Source organism: Rhamphochromis sp. 'chilingali' (genome assembly GCF_963969265.1).
Source record: "Rhamphochromis sp. 'chilingali' genome assembly, chromosome: 11".
Classification (NCBI taxonomy): Eukaryota; Metazoa; Chordata; class Actinopteri; order Cichliformes; family Cichlidae; genus Rhamphochromis; species Rhamphochromis sp. 'chilingali'.
In genome coordinates this window covers 23376303-23392474 of record NC_137938.1, presented here as the reverse complement: position 1 = coordinate 23392474, position 16172 = coordinate 23376303, and the positions used below count along the sequence as shown (strand labels likewise).

At 42.4% G+C, this 16172-nt stretch overlaps 2 protein-coding genes across 7 annotated transcripts; one reads left to right on the top strand and one right to left on the bottom strand.

Moving 5' to 3' along the window:
- Positions 1-112: 112 nt before the first annotated feature.
- Positions 113-12235, bottom strand: LOC308405885 (complexin-4-like). Its single transcript, XM_080896664.1, has 5 exons — positions 12178-12235; positions 3742-3839; positions 3114-3495; positions 2355-2438; positions 113-1111 (listed from the first exon to the last, which is right to left on the bottom strand). Exons 3-5 carry the CDS (start codon positions 3357-3359, stop codon positions 887-889), a joined length of 555 nt encoding a protein of 184 aa, XP_080752790.1. The 5' UTR covers positions 3360-3495; positions 3742-3839; positions 12178-12235; the 3' UTR covers positions 113-886.
- LOC308405886 (retinol-binding protein 1-like) lies at positions 11882-16109 on the top strand. 6 transcript variants are annotated; one of them, XM_080896666.1, is made up of 5 exons: positions 12323-12438; positions 12750-12980; positions 13301-13485; positions 15040-15141; positions 15841-16109. In XM_080896666.1, exons 2-5 carry the CDS (start codon positions 12905-12907, stop codon positions 15892-15894), a joined length of 417 nt encoding a protein of 138 aa, XP_080752792.1. In that variant the 5' UTR covers positions 12323-12438; positions 12750-12904; the 3' UTR covers positions 15895-16109. The 6 variants fall into 6 exon arrangements, with proteins under 6 accessions (XP_080752795.1, XP_080752792.1, XP_080752793.1 ...); XM_080896667.1 differs by having other exon boundaries at positions 12371-12438; positions 12807-12980; XM_080896670.1 differs by lacking the exon at positions 12323-12438 and adding an exon at positions 12445-12586 and having other exon boundaries at positions 12750-12974.
- Positions 16110-16172: the final 63 nt, after the last annotated feature.

The following is a 16172-nucleotide window of genomic DNA, read 5'->3' as shown; positions in this document are numbered from 1 at the left end:
ACACAACAGAGCCAGAATTTCAGGTTGACTGCACAAAAAACAGATAATGGGCCAGTGTAGCTTCCCGAAATGTGTTTTATTACAAGTTCAATCACAGCAAATCAGCTACAAACAAACAGACTAAATGTCCACCTTCGTAAGTGGTGTTTTTCTCCATACTGTATAAAAGCCTTGAATTTATGCACCAAAATAAGCTCAACACAAACAAAGCAGTTATTAGAAACTAGCAAATTTGGCTCATACACATCACCGATACTGTAGATGTGATGCAAAAAGGACTCAGTATAAAGAAAAGTGGACAAATTCTAACATAATCACACAAAATAAGAAAGTTTCATGTTGTTTTGTTGCCCTGAGGTTCCTCACTTGTGTATAGATCTCTTAGTTGGATCTATATCATTTAGACCGACAGCTCTGCGTACTAGCTTGGCTTCTTTTATAAAAAAACTAAACACGGTGTCCGAGTGAAACATCACCAGGACAAGATGTGCCCTGTTTTAACATCTACAACTATTGATTTAGTTATATAATCACAATATAATGCAACAGCTTATTAAAACAGTATAAAATCAACATATTCAATGAGGAAAAAATTCTTCAAGTACTGCGTAAAATCCCATTTGTACTTTCATTGTCATGTACTGACCAGTAATTCAACACCTCATAATAATGTTTGAGTATATCTAATCAATACCTAAAATAAGCATTTTACACTGCCGTATTTGTTATTAAGTAAAACAGGTGACTTATTCACCTGTTACAAGTTATCAGAGCTATGTAAGAAGAAAACTGACTTCAGCTTACATAAAAGCAGCAGTCATAAATTCCCATATGCTGTTCTCTTCATTAATAGAGTGTAATAATCATTGCTGTGAGTACATATTGATCACATGATTTTACAAGATCCCCCATTTGCTGGTGCAGGAGTAGGTGTCCCGCTGCGTTTCCTCCCTGTGAGGACCGCTGTGCTGAAGCTGAGGCCTTGAAAGGCACTCAGCAGGTTGAAGCCATCGTTCTTGGTTTTGGTTTCAGGATGAATTATTGTCGATAGCTCGTGGGGGAGCGACACTTTGCCTCCGACTGACCTCCGCTGGTTTGTGTCCTTCGTGTTCTGAAGGATGATGGAAGAACAAATGGGTTACAGGGTTGAACGTGTTGCAAAAATAAAAATGAATAAATAGCTCTACATCTCTTATGTCCTTGGGGCGACCGTGGCTCAGGGGTTGGGAAGCGCATCTGTAATCGGAAGGTCGCCGGCTCGATCCCCAGGCTCTCTGTCCTGGTCGTTGTGTCCTTGGGCAAGACACTTTACCCTACCGCCTACTGGTGTTGCCCAGAGGGGCCGATGGCGCGGTATGGCAGCCTCGCTTCTGTCAGTCTACCTCAGGGCAGCTGTGGCTACAACGGTAGCTTGCACATTCACACACTCCACCAGTGTGTGAATGAATAGTGGCATTGTAAAGCACTTTGGGTGCATAGAAAGGCGCTATATAAATCCAATCCATTATTATGTTGCAGTAACATACAAGTTGGCACACATGGATAATGCCTGCAAAGAATAAGCCAACTATTGTATTGTTGGGGGTTGGCTGTATCTCTGCAAAGGCTGCAAACACATCTGAAGTTATAACAGTTTGAGTTTTAAGGTTTTTTTATGCAGTATCAAGATGCGCTACATCTTGTTGATGGAGAAGTGTTTGCAAAAGGAAAAACAGAAACTGCATTGAGATTGGTTTATAACTACTGAGCTACAGACATTAACATGATGTTTAATGATGAAATGAAAGTACCCAGAGAGAACCCACACAGACATGAGAACATGCAAACTCCACACAGAAAGACCAGACTGGACTAGAAAGTCAAGATTTGAATCCAAGGCCTCCTGACTGCGACCGCCGTGCTGCCCTTTTTTTCTTTTTTCCTTTCATGATTTCATTTTTTTCCCCTGAGGGTATTTATCAAGTAAATACTTGATAAAAAGTATTTACTTCTCATCTTCTTTCTATCTTCTCATTTTCTTTGACACAGCAAGTTTCATTTTGAACTGGTAAGAATTTTTTGGTTGCTGAACCCTGAATCCTAAATTCAGAAGAATTACGCAGCACATTTTTGTGGTTATTTGACATTTTATCTAAATTAATTCAGTGAAGTTGGAAAAACATTATATTTTGAAGAAAATTTAAACTGGTGTGTGAGAGTAGTGAACAGAAGAATGCAGCGTTTTGTAAAGTTTCAATTCAACTCTGTTAAAGAAATAAAATTTTTAAAAAACCCAGTACCGTGTATAAGGGGAAAACTGTCCAATTTACACAAAACTAGAGGATAAATATTGTTATTTTCTTCCAAACACAGACCTCAGGCAACTGATATTTTCTCCTGAAATGAGCTCTCATCGCTGCTCTCTCTGCATTCTTCTGGGCCTTGGTGGCTTCCCGCAGCTTTCTGTCAACACAGCAGACAAACATAAATACAGCTCAGATATCGCAGGCAGAAAATAAAAATCTCTCTGCACAGTTAACGCCTTCGTTCATCTCAGCTGCCTCCTGCAATGAGAGCACAGTGAGGAATTGACAAAATGAGGTGAACTGAGGGGATTGATTTCAGTTTGCAGATGAATTACATGTAACTCAGGCAAAACTTGATTTCATGTCTGTTTAGAGTCTTTTTTCCATTTTCACCTGGAATTGATAAAACGCCTGTTCATATAATGCATCCAAGAAGCAACCCTGCCTGTTATTTGTAATGGCACAAAATAATGATACTACTCAGGTGCTTGTGCAGCTTTGTGGTACTTGTGGTTTCCATTTCTGACGCCCCTCCCATTGTCTTGGAGGCAGTTTGTGGTGACACTACACAGAAATTGGCTGATATGGGCGGTTAGTTTAGTTTGTCAATCGTTTCATTGTGTTTCATTTTTTATTTCTTCTCGATAACAATTTCTCATTTAGATTCCAAAACTATGAATTGTGATTTTTAAGCAACATTTTCACTGTAAGAGTGCTACTTGTAACACTTCATGTTTACAAAAGCACCTGTTGCTACTTTTACTTAAAGTATGTGAATACTTCCTTCACCCCTGCATGACGGTTTCTACATCACATACAGAGCATTACTTGCCTCTCCTTCTCCAGCTCTGTCTGGTACGAGCAAATGATAGACAGATCTTTGGGATATGCAGCTCGGGGGGGAGACGTTTTGCCCAACTTGACACATCCTCCTCGACTCCCGCTGCCTCTCCCTCTCCCTCTCTTGTTCCTACGTTTGGCACACAGCTTCTTCCCCTTCACCTCCGACACACAGCTGGTCAGCTTCCTGATGGGCATGCTCAGGGAATTTTTTAATCTCACCACAGACTCCATGATGTACCGCACACACACCCCTATTTCCTTGTCAGATGACAGGTGAATTTATGGTGGCTTTCGCCTTCCCTCATGTTGTGTTGCACTGACACGAGAAAATCAGGACACGCAGTCTGACATCTCACAGCAATAACTCCTGCCAAGGACAAGGACGGCAGTCAGACAAGGCTCAGACACTCAGAAAGGTTAAACACACTGATGGAGAGTTTATCATCTAGATCAGGTTAAAGAGGGCAGTAAAGCAGAAAAACGGAAACTACGTGATGACAAAACATGAAAATGCCAAACTAACATGCTGAACAGGCTAATTTTCAGGGTCTATTACCACTGATTTACACACAAACATGGTTTACCATGCTGTTCCTGTCCACGGTTATCTTACCCATGCAGGTGGCCACAGTTGGCCTAAGGCTCACACCATAAAATCCAGATAAAGCACCCAGCCAGATGGCCTTCACCACCACCAGCCAATCCCTAAAGCTTTTAAAAAAGTGGGGAAAACAAGAATAAAAAACAGTAGACTCTCCACGAGATATTAAGCCTGCAACTTCCTGGCCTTCACAGGACAAAATCACTGTTTTCCATTGAGGTTTCAGCCTCTCCTTCCCTCTTTCCCTCCTACAGAATCGTTTTCACATTTCACTACCCCCAACTCTGCCACACAGATTACTACCTAAGGGACTTAATGAGGGGAATCTCGTTAGCCGTGGCAGGGAATGCACCTGATGAGTCACGTGTCAGGGGTGAAGCTTTAGACGTGATGTTGAGTGACACACCCATGCATTCACAGTAAGTTAATATATTTATAGACTCATTTGTCCTCCTGCGTAGCTCCATTTAATCCATGTTGTTTTCATAGTTTAGAAAATGGGAGAATAAATGCAACAGCGACAGTTTTTTTTTCTTACAAGAATGCTGTTGGTATTTATTTCACTAAACATTCGTGGATTAAAGATGACTAAAGATGGGGAAAGAAGAAATGAAACTTGGATGGAGAGAGTCCGGCCTTAAAGAGAAGTATTTGAGTCAGTGGGAGATCAGAAACGTACTGACAGCTGGACTGTGCAACTGTGCAAACTGTCAGAAAAGAGGGGACAGAGTGGGGTCACCCTCCGGTCTCCCTCAGTCTCTCCACCAAACAATCAGTGCTGAAGTTTGTTTAAAGGGAGAGCATAGTTTCCTGCATCATAGACTTTTTTATCCACAAACACAGTTTAAAAGTTGCAGTGTAATACATTACCCCTGATTTCTTTCTTCTTCTTTTTTTTTTAAATATATGCACTCAAAAAAGGATTTCTCACCCTCATTAAAAATTGAAGCAAGAATCTTGAATAAAACACAACATAATATAAAATCAAAGGGTTATTTATGTAGTAATTAACCATTAGGGGAAATGTGATCGATATACCAAAACAAACTAGATTCCAGTAAATGTAACATTTTACCTTCTACTTATGTAACAAATTACATGGAAAATTTACATGCAATCAAATTACTTAAAGACAGCTTCCCAGCAGAAATATTATCTGAGTGAGGCAGAGGGCATGAGTGTGAAAAACAAAACCTAAAAAAACAACCTTCACCGGGTCATTTCTTTCCTCTCTGTTCAGTTTCACTCTGTTCAGTTTCACTTAGGATCACTACAGACAAAGAGGATTGTTTGTTATTAGGATTGTCACAGGTGTAATAGGCACTCCTGTAAAAGCAACTCGTTAACACGAATATCTAAGCAGCCAGTCACGTGGCTCACCTCAGTGCATTTAGGCATGTAGACACCGTCTTTTAATGGGAGATACAACACTGAAATACACACAGAGAAAAACAACAGCAATTCTAGCTAGTCACAGTATCACATATTTAGCAAATATTTTATTAAATACCCCCATTCAACGACTAATTAAGGTAGATATCTAATTGCCAATCACATAAAAGCATCTCAGTACAGTTTATTAAGTCAAGGAGGAGCGTTTGCATAAAGTTATCCTTCCACTGCTGAAACGTGAGATTGAACCAGGGACCTAACGTTCTTCCAAATGAGCTGTTTCAGCAGTTCAGTTTGTGTCTGTTGCTGCACTTTACTCCAATGGTATCCAAAGTCATTGGATCTCAATGTGCATTGTACAGCCAGACAATGTTACCACATCAATATGAACCAAAATCTCTGGGGAATGATTGCAACACCATGTTAAGTGACTGGTCTGTGCATTTATCAGTGTTGTTATGGTGACCTACAAACCATGTGCAAACACAGACCATGAGGCAGGGGATGGGCCAAACTGATTTATTATAAATCTCTGATGGAAGCGCAGAGGGCCAGGGGTTGCCAGCAGGCAAGAACAAAGCCAGATGTGGAGGCTGAACTGATGGCTGAGAGCCTGAAGATGCGAGGGAGAGGTTAGTGAGCTGGCTGCTGAGAAAGACACTGAAGCCAGAGCAGAGGAGGCTGCAAAACACTAAAGACAGGATGGCCCTGGGAATCTATCCAAACATTTAGCAAAAGTGACAAGAGGCATGGTCACAAAAACACCAACCTGGCAGAGTGGAAACATCAGTTCTGAGGATATGTAGTGGTCTCATTTGAAGAACTGGCTGCAGCTGGTGAGGTTCTGCTTTGACCCCAACACACCTCTTTCAACAACTACAAAACGAGCAGACACATCCCTACAGAGAAAAGGAGAAAGGGAAAGAGAAAGAGAGAGACCTCTGAAAGTGATAGCAGGTCAGCCTGACCCAGAATTAGATGCTGAGGGTGAGTCACTGGCTCAATGTCTTGTACGGCTGCTCTGGGACTTCCCTGCACTTCCATATGAGTACACAGAGAGCAGCAGCAAGTCTCCCCTTCAGTGGCAACAGGTATTAATTATGCTGGACACAGAATGAAAAGAAGGAGCTTATAAACAGCCTAATTCTCTTCCAATGATGTGCTCTCCATGAGACAGCAAATTAGGCCTGACTTTTCTGCTTCCTGAATTGCTGCTGTGTTTAATTCATTTCATTTCCACCAACTACAATTTGCAAAATATTTTTACCAATAACTATCATTACTACTAAAATGAGGAAAAAAGAGTTTGAACATGGCTTTAAATGTTATCAATTGTCTCCAGTTTCTAAAAGTACATTATAACGCACTTATCTGCTTACAACACCATGATACATTATTTGTTAAATATAACTATATACTACTGTTGAATGTAAAATGGGGTTACTTAGATCTCCGTGTGTCCTTTTTTTCAGAAATGTGGCCCAGCTGTTCTCCTGATTTCTTATTTTGGCACACTTGTTTGAATGTCTTGGAACAACTCCACAGTGAGTTTTATGCTCTCTGACCTACTCTAATGCCCTACTTGGCACCGAGAGCCCATATGCACACTTCAACCAACCTGTTTGAAGTCCCTCACTCATTTCCACACCCCTCTCCCCTTATTCTTCCTCCTCTGGTGCCCAGAGCACTTTAATTTCTAACAGGTGAGGAAGCTTTAATACTTTAACAAGATCACAGAGAGAAACCACGCCCCCTACCCCAGAGCTCATGCAGACCTGAGATCTGTTTACTAATCCAAAGTTTTGCCTTTTACTACTGAAGATAGCTCGAGGTGGTCCTGTGTCAGCCAGTACAATTCATGAACAGAACAAAGGGGAAACATTACTGAACATTTCCATGTTCATATTCTCCAGGTGTGTGTGTGTGTGTGTGTGTGTGTGTGTGTGTGTGTGTGTGTGTGTGTGTTCACGTGTATGCCAGTGTTGTTTTGTCACATGTTGGACACTGATCTCCCTGAAAATCCCTTAAGTGGCTCTTTTTGCTCAACAGTGGTTGACATTATAACTTAGCACGTCACCCTAACCTTCACCATCACAGGTGAATGCCTCTGACCCTTACTGCAACTTAACCCTGATTCTAACTTTTACCCTCAGTGGTGTGGTTGTTAACATGCAAAAGATCCTGAGAGCAGAAGGCGACACAAGCTAGTTTACTTCTAGTTCTGATCCCGAGGATACTGTGGCGACCACTTTGGAAACAAGGAAGTGTTTGGAAAAACAAGTGTTTGAGACAAAAATCAAGCGTAGTACTGCGATATTTGCATGTATCTATACAGGAACACTGAATTTGGATATTTTAATAAATTAAAATACTCTCGGAATACAATAAAAAATCTCATGCAGCACCATCCTGAGACAACGTTAGCTGAGTAAACCTACATTAAATTAACTCAAACAACAAACCATCCCACACTGGATACAAGCAGCTTGACAAAACCTAATTCCTAATTCAGAGCAAGCTAATGGCTCAGTCACAGGAGGAAAAATAGAACGGCGACCTCCTTCAATCAACCAAAAATAAATAAATAAATATTGGCTGCCTGGTGATTGCAATATTTTTTTTTTTTTTACATTACTGCTGCAACCTGTGGTGACTATTCATTTCAGATTTATTTATATAATGCCAAATCACGACTCCAATCACCTCCAAGCATTTTACGGTACATTGTAAGCCAAAGACCCTACAATAATACAGAGGAAACCCCAACAATCAGATCTTAGCAACACTTAGCAACAGTGAGGACTAACTTGAATTTGAGTGTAGAACATCTGACCAATGTTGTTCATTAATGCTACTTTAATATACCTGTTCCGTATTAGTATGCTGCGCATGCACGCAGTGAGACGGGGCAAGAGAGAAGGGACCCGCCCCCTGGAATGTAATGACTAACGTGTAATGGTTGCTTTGTTTCGAAGTAAAGGATGCTCGATGATATTCACGAACCCTGAGTCATTATTAAACGACAAACATGGTGTCAGAAGTGGGATTTATAGTGTCTATGTCAATTCCATTCACATAGAACATTTCTTCATCGCTGCCGTGCGCCTGCATTTCAATATGGTTTACGGGTCTCTTTTTGAATTGCCGTGTTTGTGATGACTTGCAGCATTTCTGGAAATGATTCCATTTTTGGCACTTATGGCATTGCTGGCCATATGCTGGGCATTTGTCCCTTTTTGCCTCGTGGCCCCCGCAGTTGTTACAGTTTGTGATTGCGTGAGCGAGCCTATGTTCTGGATACGTTGGCCACGTCTTCACAAGCGAGGGCTTGAAGCCTGACCCAGCAAAGACCAAAGCAACTGAAGAGATGCCCACACCTGAAAACGTCACAGCTCTCCAACGCTTCTTAGGGATGATTAATTACCTAAGAAAGTTCATTCCTAATTTCAGCGAGCTTTCAGCCCCACTTCGGGAGCTAACGTGCAAAGACGTACAGTGGTGTTGGCTCAAGCAGCATCAAGATGCATTCAATGCTTTAAAACGAAGCCTGACCAGTCCTCCTACCCTCAGATACTACGACGTAAAGAAACCTGTCACGTTAACGTGTGACGCATCGCAGTATGGACTCGGGGCTGCATGCCTCCAAGAAGGCGCCCCGATTGCCTACTCATCTCGTACTCTGACACAGACAGAAACGCGCTATGCGCAGATTGAGAAGGAGCTTCTTGCAGTCGTATTTGGTTGTTCCAAGTTTAATGATTACATCTATGGGAAACAAATCCAAATTGAAACTGATCATCAGCCATTAGTCACCATCTTGAACAAGCCAATACATTCAGCTCCAGCCAGACTGCAACGCATGATGCTTAGGCTGCAAAAGTACAACTTTCAGATAGTGTACAAAAAAGGCTCGCAGATGTACCTCGCCGACACTTTATCCCGTGCTCCCACAACCTCGACGGATCAGAACAGTGATGAAACAGCTGACTACGAGATCATGTCGATCCAGCAAATCTCTTCTTACAGGCTGATGCAGCTAAAGGAACACACTGCCTCAGATCCAGAGCTACAGAAACTGAGCACTGTCATAATGAGAGGATGGCCTTGCAGACAAACTCAGCTGCCCACAGAACTTCGTCAATACCACCCATATCGAGACGAACTCACTCTAGAAGATGGCATTGTCATGAAAGGGCTGAAAACAGTGATTCCCAAATCTTTGCAAAAAGATTATATCGTCATCCTCCACAGAGGGCACCCAGGCATGGAAGCTACTAAACGCAGGGCCCGTGGCATTGTGTTTTGGCCCACAATGACAGCAGATATTGAGCAAGAAACAGCTGCGTGTCCAGTGTGCAACAGCACAAGGCCACATCAACAGAAGGAGCCGTTAAAGCTACATCCAGTGCCGGACATACCCTGGTCAACCGTCGCCACCGACATCTTCGAGTGGAACGGTCAACATCACCTGGTTGTAGTCGACTCTTACTCAGGTTGGTTCGAAGTAGACCTGCTTCCAGACCTAACTGCCAACACTGTCATCACAAAGCTCAAAAGACACTTTTCTGTCCATGGCAGCCCGCACAAAGTAATATCAGACAACGGCACTCAGTTCACCAGCCAACGCTTTGCAGACTTTGCTTCAGCATGGGACTTTGTTCATGTGACAAGTAGCCCAGAATACCCGCAGGCCAATGGATTGGCTGAACGTGCGGTTCGCAGTGCAAAGCAATTGATGGAAAGATCAAAGAGAGATGGAACGGATGTCTTCCTTAACCTACTCAATCTCCGCAACGTGCCACGTGACAACACACTAGGTTCCCCAGCTGAAAGGCTGATGTCAAGACAGACGCGCACGACCCTACCGTGTGTAGACGTCTGCTCGTTCCCAGCCCCAAAAGCAACAAAACAGTTAAAACAAACCTACTTCACAAGCGCCAGGCACAAAAGAGATACTATGACAAGTCCAGCAGACCCCTCCGCCCCCTCATGCCAGGTGAGGTTGTGCGGATGCAAACGCGTCAAGGACATGACTCCTTAGGAACCATCAAGGAAGCCTGCGAAGAGCCCAGATCGTACATCGTCCAGTCAGGAGCTAGAGAGTACAGGCGAAACCGCAGACATATCCTCCCAGTCTCTGAACCGCCACCACCACACGGAGATTCCCGTGATGATTACACCGCAGCCCAACCACTGACTCCCCACAGCACATCCAAGAACCCGTGACACACACCGACGAACAAACACATAGCCACACGCAACACTTCACACAAGCCCCAGTCCAGTCCCCCTGTCGCCCGGCACGTGATGCTTACATCACACGATATGGGAGAGTCTGCAAACCGAACCCCAAGTATGAACACTAAGGCATAAGAGATGGACTGTAACACGAAAGAAAAAAAAAAAAAGTGGACAGTACACATGATGTGATGTCAGCAAAGTTAAATGCTCACCGTGTCCTTACCAATGACACAGTTCAAGGTGTGAAGTAATTCGTTAATGTTTAGGCTAGAATGTTATGATATGGACATGTTGTTAATGTGTTATTGCTAAAGGTGTTGTTAGCAGCTTATACAGCCATAAGCTAAAGAGAGGGGATGTAGAACATCTGACCAATGTTGTTCATTAATGCTACTTTAATATACCTGTTCCGTATTAGTATGCTGCGCATGCACGCAGTGAGACGGGGCAAGAGAGAAGGGACCCGCCCCCTGGAATGTAATGACTAACGTGTAATGGTTGCTTTGTTTCGAAGTAAATGATGCTCGATGATATTCACGAACCCTGAGTCATTATTAAACGACAAACATTCAGTAAAAGAAACCTCAGGCAGAAGTAGACTAGTCTGAGGGTCGACTAAATGGTTTCCCATTATTATTACTGTATTATCAGAAACAAATTACATGTAATTGCCAACTTGACCCCATTCAATCGCAGACTGATAGCAAACTGACTCCCTCTTATGGCGGGCTTTAGTAACAGTGCTGGCATGCTTGGAAACAAAAAAGTGAAGTGAGATAACTATCTTATTTGATAAAGAGACGATGACAAAGTTTAACTCTGAGGACATAATTTGCAGTTTAACAATAAGGTGATGGATCCTTTAAATATGTTATTGCAGTACTCGGTATATGGCGAAATGTTATAAATGTCAATGATATCGTATCTTAGGGTGTTTGGTGACTCCCACCTATATAAAAAGCAATGAGGTCCTCGGTTTTTCTCCTTATGGTGACAAAGGCCGATGTGGCATCGGGTGAACTGAGCCTCATTTAGATGACTAGACGAGTGTTTACACACACCTAGACTGATACGGGGAGATTTATAGATCACGTCACATGTGCACGTGGGGTTTTGAGACTGTCTTCGGGCTGCCAGCTTCTACCCAGATCCACAAATGTAAGCAGCATTCACGTACTAACAGAAAACTGGGACATTTGGGCTTTCTGTGGAATTCCCAAATTTAAGATTACAGACGCCATATAGGAGCCTAGATGTAGTCATTCTACATCACCTGGATTAAATCTATATTTAAAAATGAGCAAGAGTTATCCTATACTCGCTTCAGAGAAGGAGCTCTAACTGACCGTTTTACATCAGAAGAACATCCAGCAAGTAGTGCAGGTTATTTAAACCATATATTAACTTTCACAGGCTATTACTCGTTTTCTAGTCGAGGGATGATATATGAAAAACACATGAAGCTCAGATGTCCCAGTTCTCCACCCTCACTTGAAAGCAGCTTACATTTGGCAGCTTAAAAATTGTCTCCAAAATCCACGTGCACATGTGACGGGATCTGTGCGTGTCACCGGGGATTTATACTTATGTGTAGGGATGTCGTAACCCCTTCCCCCGAATCCTACGACGTCACCAGACGTGCACCAGCTTACTGGAAATGTAAGTACAGGTGGCGTCGAAGGAGCTGGCAGCTGCTGTGATTGGACTGTGGATCCCTGCTATGCATTTCCGGCGGCTACCTGTTCGCCGCAGTTTTTGAATTTATCACCGAGAATAATAATAATCATCATCACCTCAGTATAAAGACTCACAAACCTTGGATAAGTGAAGGAAAAAGGATGGATGGAGATGTTAGGGAGATAGTTTCGGCAATCAGTATGGATGTGATGAAATATACAAAGAAGTGGCAGGGGGCCGGGGGAGGGGTGGCGAGGGACAAAAAATTAGCCCCAGGGGGAGACAAAAAAGCAGCTGACCACTACAAAGAGTGGGGACTCAAGAGGGGGAAAGCCCCGGCATTTAAATTGTTTCCATCGTGGCTGACACCGCATATAAAACACCGGGACAGACGATAAGGTAATTACAGGGAACACCACGCAAAAGCTGGCAACTACGTCGGTCAGTTACGTAGCTTACGTCGTCAGCTGTACAAAGGTTCACCGCAGAAGTGATGATTAGACTTCTGCGATCAACAGGCGATTCGTGCACGGCTATTTAACGAGCTGTAAGTGAGCGAAAAGAACATCGCAAGTATTTGTAGACATTTGTGCGCGCTGGAAGTTGAAAATAAAAAGCTAAAATAGCAGATTTGTGAAGTTTAAATTATTACTATTTATTCACATTGAATCTCTTTAGATTAATCTGTATTTGTGTTTCGATTGGAGCAGGTATTTGCCAGGGCTTACAATTTACGCACAAGTGGTTGTACACTAATCTTGGTTCAGACTTGTGGGTCGGCAGCTGATCCGTGGGATCCAGACGGGACGGGAGGAAAAACCAGAACAAGGCAAAGCAGGAATTTCTGGAGTTTCTTAAGGAAAAAATGACTAAACCTAATTACTCCGGCACCTATCATATGGTGGAGCAGGAGAATGTGGACGCCTACCTGACAGGTTTAGGTACCAGTCTTTATGCAGCATATTTTATAGTATTATTACCATCAAATGTTTAACGGGTAAAACCCTCTCATTTAACATTCATCTTTCATGCGTTTATCTTTAAATAATTGTTTATATGTTGACTGATTCATAATCTTCAGTGTCTGGTTTAGTGATGTGGACTATCTACATTTCCAGCAGCACATTAGTGTAATGAAATCACCACCTTTGACCCACTTACACCCTCACAAGTGTGTGTGTTCACTCCACCTGCAGTGTCTGAGGTAGAAAAGATCCCCCCATAAGTGTGGCTTACAAAATCTTTCCCTCTTTTCTCCCAGATGTTAATGTTGCTTTGAGGAAGATCGTGTGTATGTTGAAGCCCACTAAAGAGATCATCCATGACCCAGAGACAGGAGCCATGAAAATCAACACAATCACTACCTTCAAGGATTTCAGCATGGATTTTAATATTGGAAAAGAATTTACTGAGGACCTGAGGATAGTGGATGGCCGTACCTGTCAGGTGTGTGTTGTGTTTTTTCCAAAGTTTGCTTTGAAGGTTAGGTACTTGAGTAAAGTCTGTACACTTCCCGCTGGGATTATTCCATAACCACTCGTTGCTGTTTAAAAACCCAGAATAAGAAACATTCAGCTCCTTCCCAAGTAACCATTCAATGATGGGCTATGATGATATTCTTCAGCTGAATGCTAAACAGAGACGACTCATATCCCAGATTTATGAACTTATCAGTAACCTTAATCCGTGCTCCACTGACCGTCTGAGACTGGGACACTGACTTGGGGATAACTTTAACTGATGAGCCCTGGAACTCTGTCCTAAACTTGGTGCGCTAATCATCTGTCTTTGCTGGTGCAAAGTGTTCACTTAACTAATGCTAGATTAGTAAGGATTTATCCCAATGTTGACCCGAAATGTCCTCGGTGAGAGTCCAGACAGCAGATCTGACACACATGTGTTGGTTGTGCCCGGGATTGCCCTCCTTATGGTGAGGAATTTTTAAAGCATTTGGTGAAATGTTTAAAATGTAATGTGACCCTGAGGCGGGGTTTGTGCACATTTGCCAGCCAGGACTCGTGTTATTGTGGCTTTTACCACTTTGCTTGTAAAATGCTTGAGTTTTCAGAAGTGGGAAGTGTGTCATGGCCCAAACAGAGGAGGTTCCTCTGTTGTATTGATTTGATTTATTGATTTACTGATGCTCATCAGTCTGGAGAGGTTATAAAACCATCCTTAAAGAGTTTGTCTCGACAACAGTGACAGTGTTCAGGTTACTGAGTCTAACATCAGCAGAACATTAAACGGCGATAGAGTCCATCGTAGCAGCGCAAACTCGACCTGCAGATTGCTAAAGATCTCACTGGAAAACCAGAAGGCTGTTTGAACTCGAATTCATGTATAGATGATGCTGAAGTAGAACTTTTTTTTTTTAGTATGAAATAAGAAGTCTTGTGTTTGGACAAAGGAAATGGCGATGGTGGCGTCATGTTTTGGATCGGTTTTTGTGCATTTAGTCTTAAACAACTGGATGAATTCTGAATTACACCAGAAAAGTCTCAAGGAGGTGACAGGACCCCTGTCCGTGGATTAAATCTCAGGAGGAAATGGATCATAAAACAAAAACATCACCCCAAACTCACAAGTTGTTCCACCAAAGTGATGTTAAGGAGATCAAAGATGTTTTGGGAAGTCAAAGCCCAAACTATTATCTTTAAATGTTCTTTTTTTTTTAGTTATTGCTGTCTACAGGGTGTCACATGATACAAAAGATGCAAAGATACAAAAATATTGGATCATTTTTTATCAGGTCCAACTAATATATTCATGTAATTTTTAAACAAATATCTAAAATCTGATGTTTTTGGTCACATCTTTGAAAAAATGAAGTATATTTTAAAGGCTCCATGACCTTTCACGCATCACTGTATTAGTCTCCCCCCCCCCCCCTCCCTTTTTTTGCTTTGCATAAAGCTTCTTGTCTCTTTGTGTGGCTGAGTGTTGTGTGAGCTACTTTACATGCTAATGTTTCACACTAACGGCATCTCTGTGGTTACACAGACTACAGTAGATTGGGACGGAGACAAGCTGGTTTGTGTACAGCGAGGCGAGAAAGAGGGACGAGGCTGGACGCACTGGCTGGAGGGCGACAAGCTGCATTTGGTAAGGATGTACGAGGGGAAGAAGAGGCCAGTGCAGAGAGAAAGCAAGGAAGAGGGAAGAAGGAAAATGAAAGCTTAAAGGGAAGTGATGGAGAAATTGATATGCTAAATGAGGGAGGGTATTCAAATAAGGCAGGTTTTAGAAGTTATTCATTGGCTAATTCTGTTACTGTCTTTGTGAGAAAAGGTTTTTATTAAGAGGTCTGTGGAGTTTGTATGTGCCTAAAAGGGGAAAGTCCATCACCTAACAAAGGAGTACACACAAACTGAATGCACAAGTGCTACAGAAGCTCAGAGGCACATTTGTTCTAGAACAGTTTAAACTCATAGCTTATCTTTCATTGCTGGTTACGTTTTCAAACGGTCAGCATTCTCCCACTAAAAAGCTCTCACAAATTTAGAGAAAGTGTTGCCGATGCTAAACTCAATATGCTGGGGAATACCAGCGACGGTTTCAGAGGTTACACAAAGGGAACAGTGAGGGACTAATGAAGAGGTGGAGGAGGAAAGTGGGAGCGGGCTGAAAAGACCTGATGAATAGATGTGAAAGAGTGGAAGACGGATTATGAGGTCAAAGCATGAGCTGGTGAGGGGGGTGTTCTGGACAGAATCCCAAATGTTCTTGTTGCTTCTCACCATTCATTTACACCCTCTCACCTCATGTTTTTTTTCCCTCTTCTTCTCCGTCTCTTCTCTGCAGGAAATGAGAGTTCAAGGCGTCGCAGCAAAGCAAGTCTTCAAGAAGGCTGAATGAAGTCACTGAAAATGTTTTACAGTCAATAGTCTCATTTTAAAGGTAGCCGGTACGAGAGTCGTGTATATAGCATTATTTATTAACAATATATTTGAAGTACAACAGCAAAACTGAATATTTGTGGAAAAAAACATTGTTCTGAGAGAAGAGAGTTGTAGAGCTTTTGTAAAGGTCTTTCCCTATGTTGCACAATCTTATAAAGAAGTGATGCATCTGTCATGTTTCTTATTTTAAATGATAAGGTGTGTGTGTGTGTGTGTGTGTGCGCGCGCGTACGT

Bases quoted from the DNA above. Each gene is read 5' to 3' on its own strand.
- LOC308405885 (XM_080896664.1), bottom strand. From the start codon at position 3,359: ATGGAGTCTGTGGTGAGATTAAAAAATTCCCTGAGCATGCCCATCAGG. The intron at 2,439-3,113 runs GTAATGCTCTGT...GTTGACAGAAAG, and splicing joins AGCTGGAGAAGGAGAGGCAA to CTGCGGGAAGCCACCAAGGC. The intron at 1,112-2,354 runs GTCTGTGTTTGG...ATCATCCTTCAG, and splicing joins GAAAATATCAGTTGCCTGAG to AACACGAAGGACACAAACCA.
- LOC308405886 (XM_080896666.1), top strand. From the start codon at position 12,905: ATGACTAAACCTAATTACTCCGGCACCTATCATATGGTGGAGCAGGAG. The intron at 13,486-15,039 runs GTGTGTGTTGTG...GTGGTTACACAG, and splicing joins TGGATGGCCGTACCTGTCAG to ACTACAGTAGATTGGGACGG. The intron at 15,142-15,840 runs GTAAGGATGTAC...TCTTCTCTGCAG, and splicing joins AGGGCGACAAGCTGCATTTG to GAAATGAGAGTTCAAGGCGT.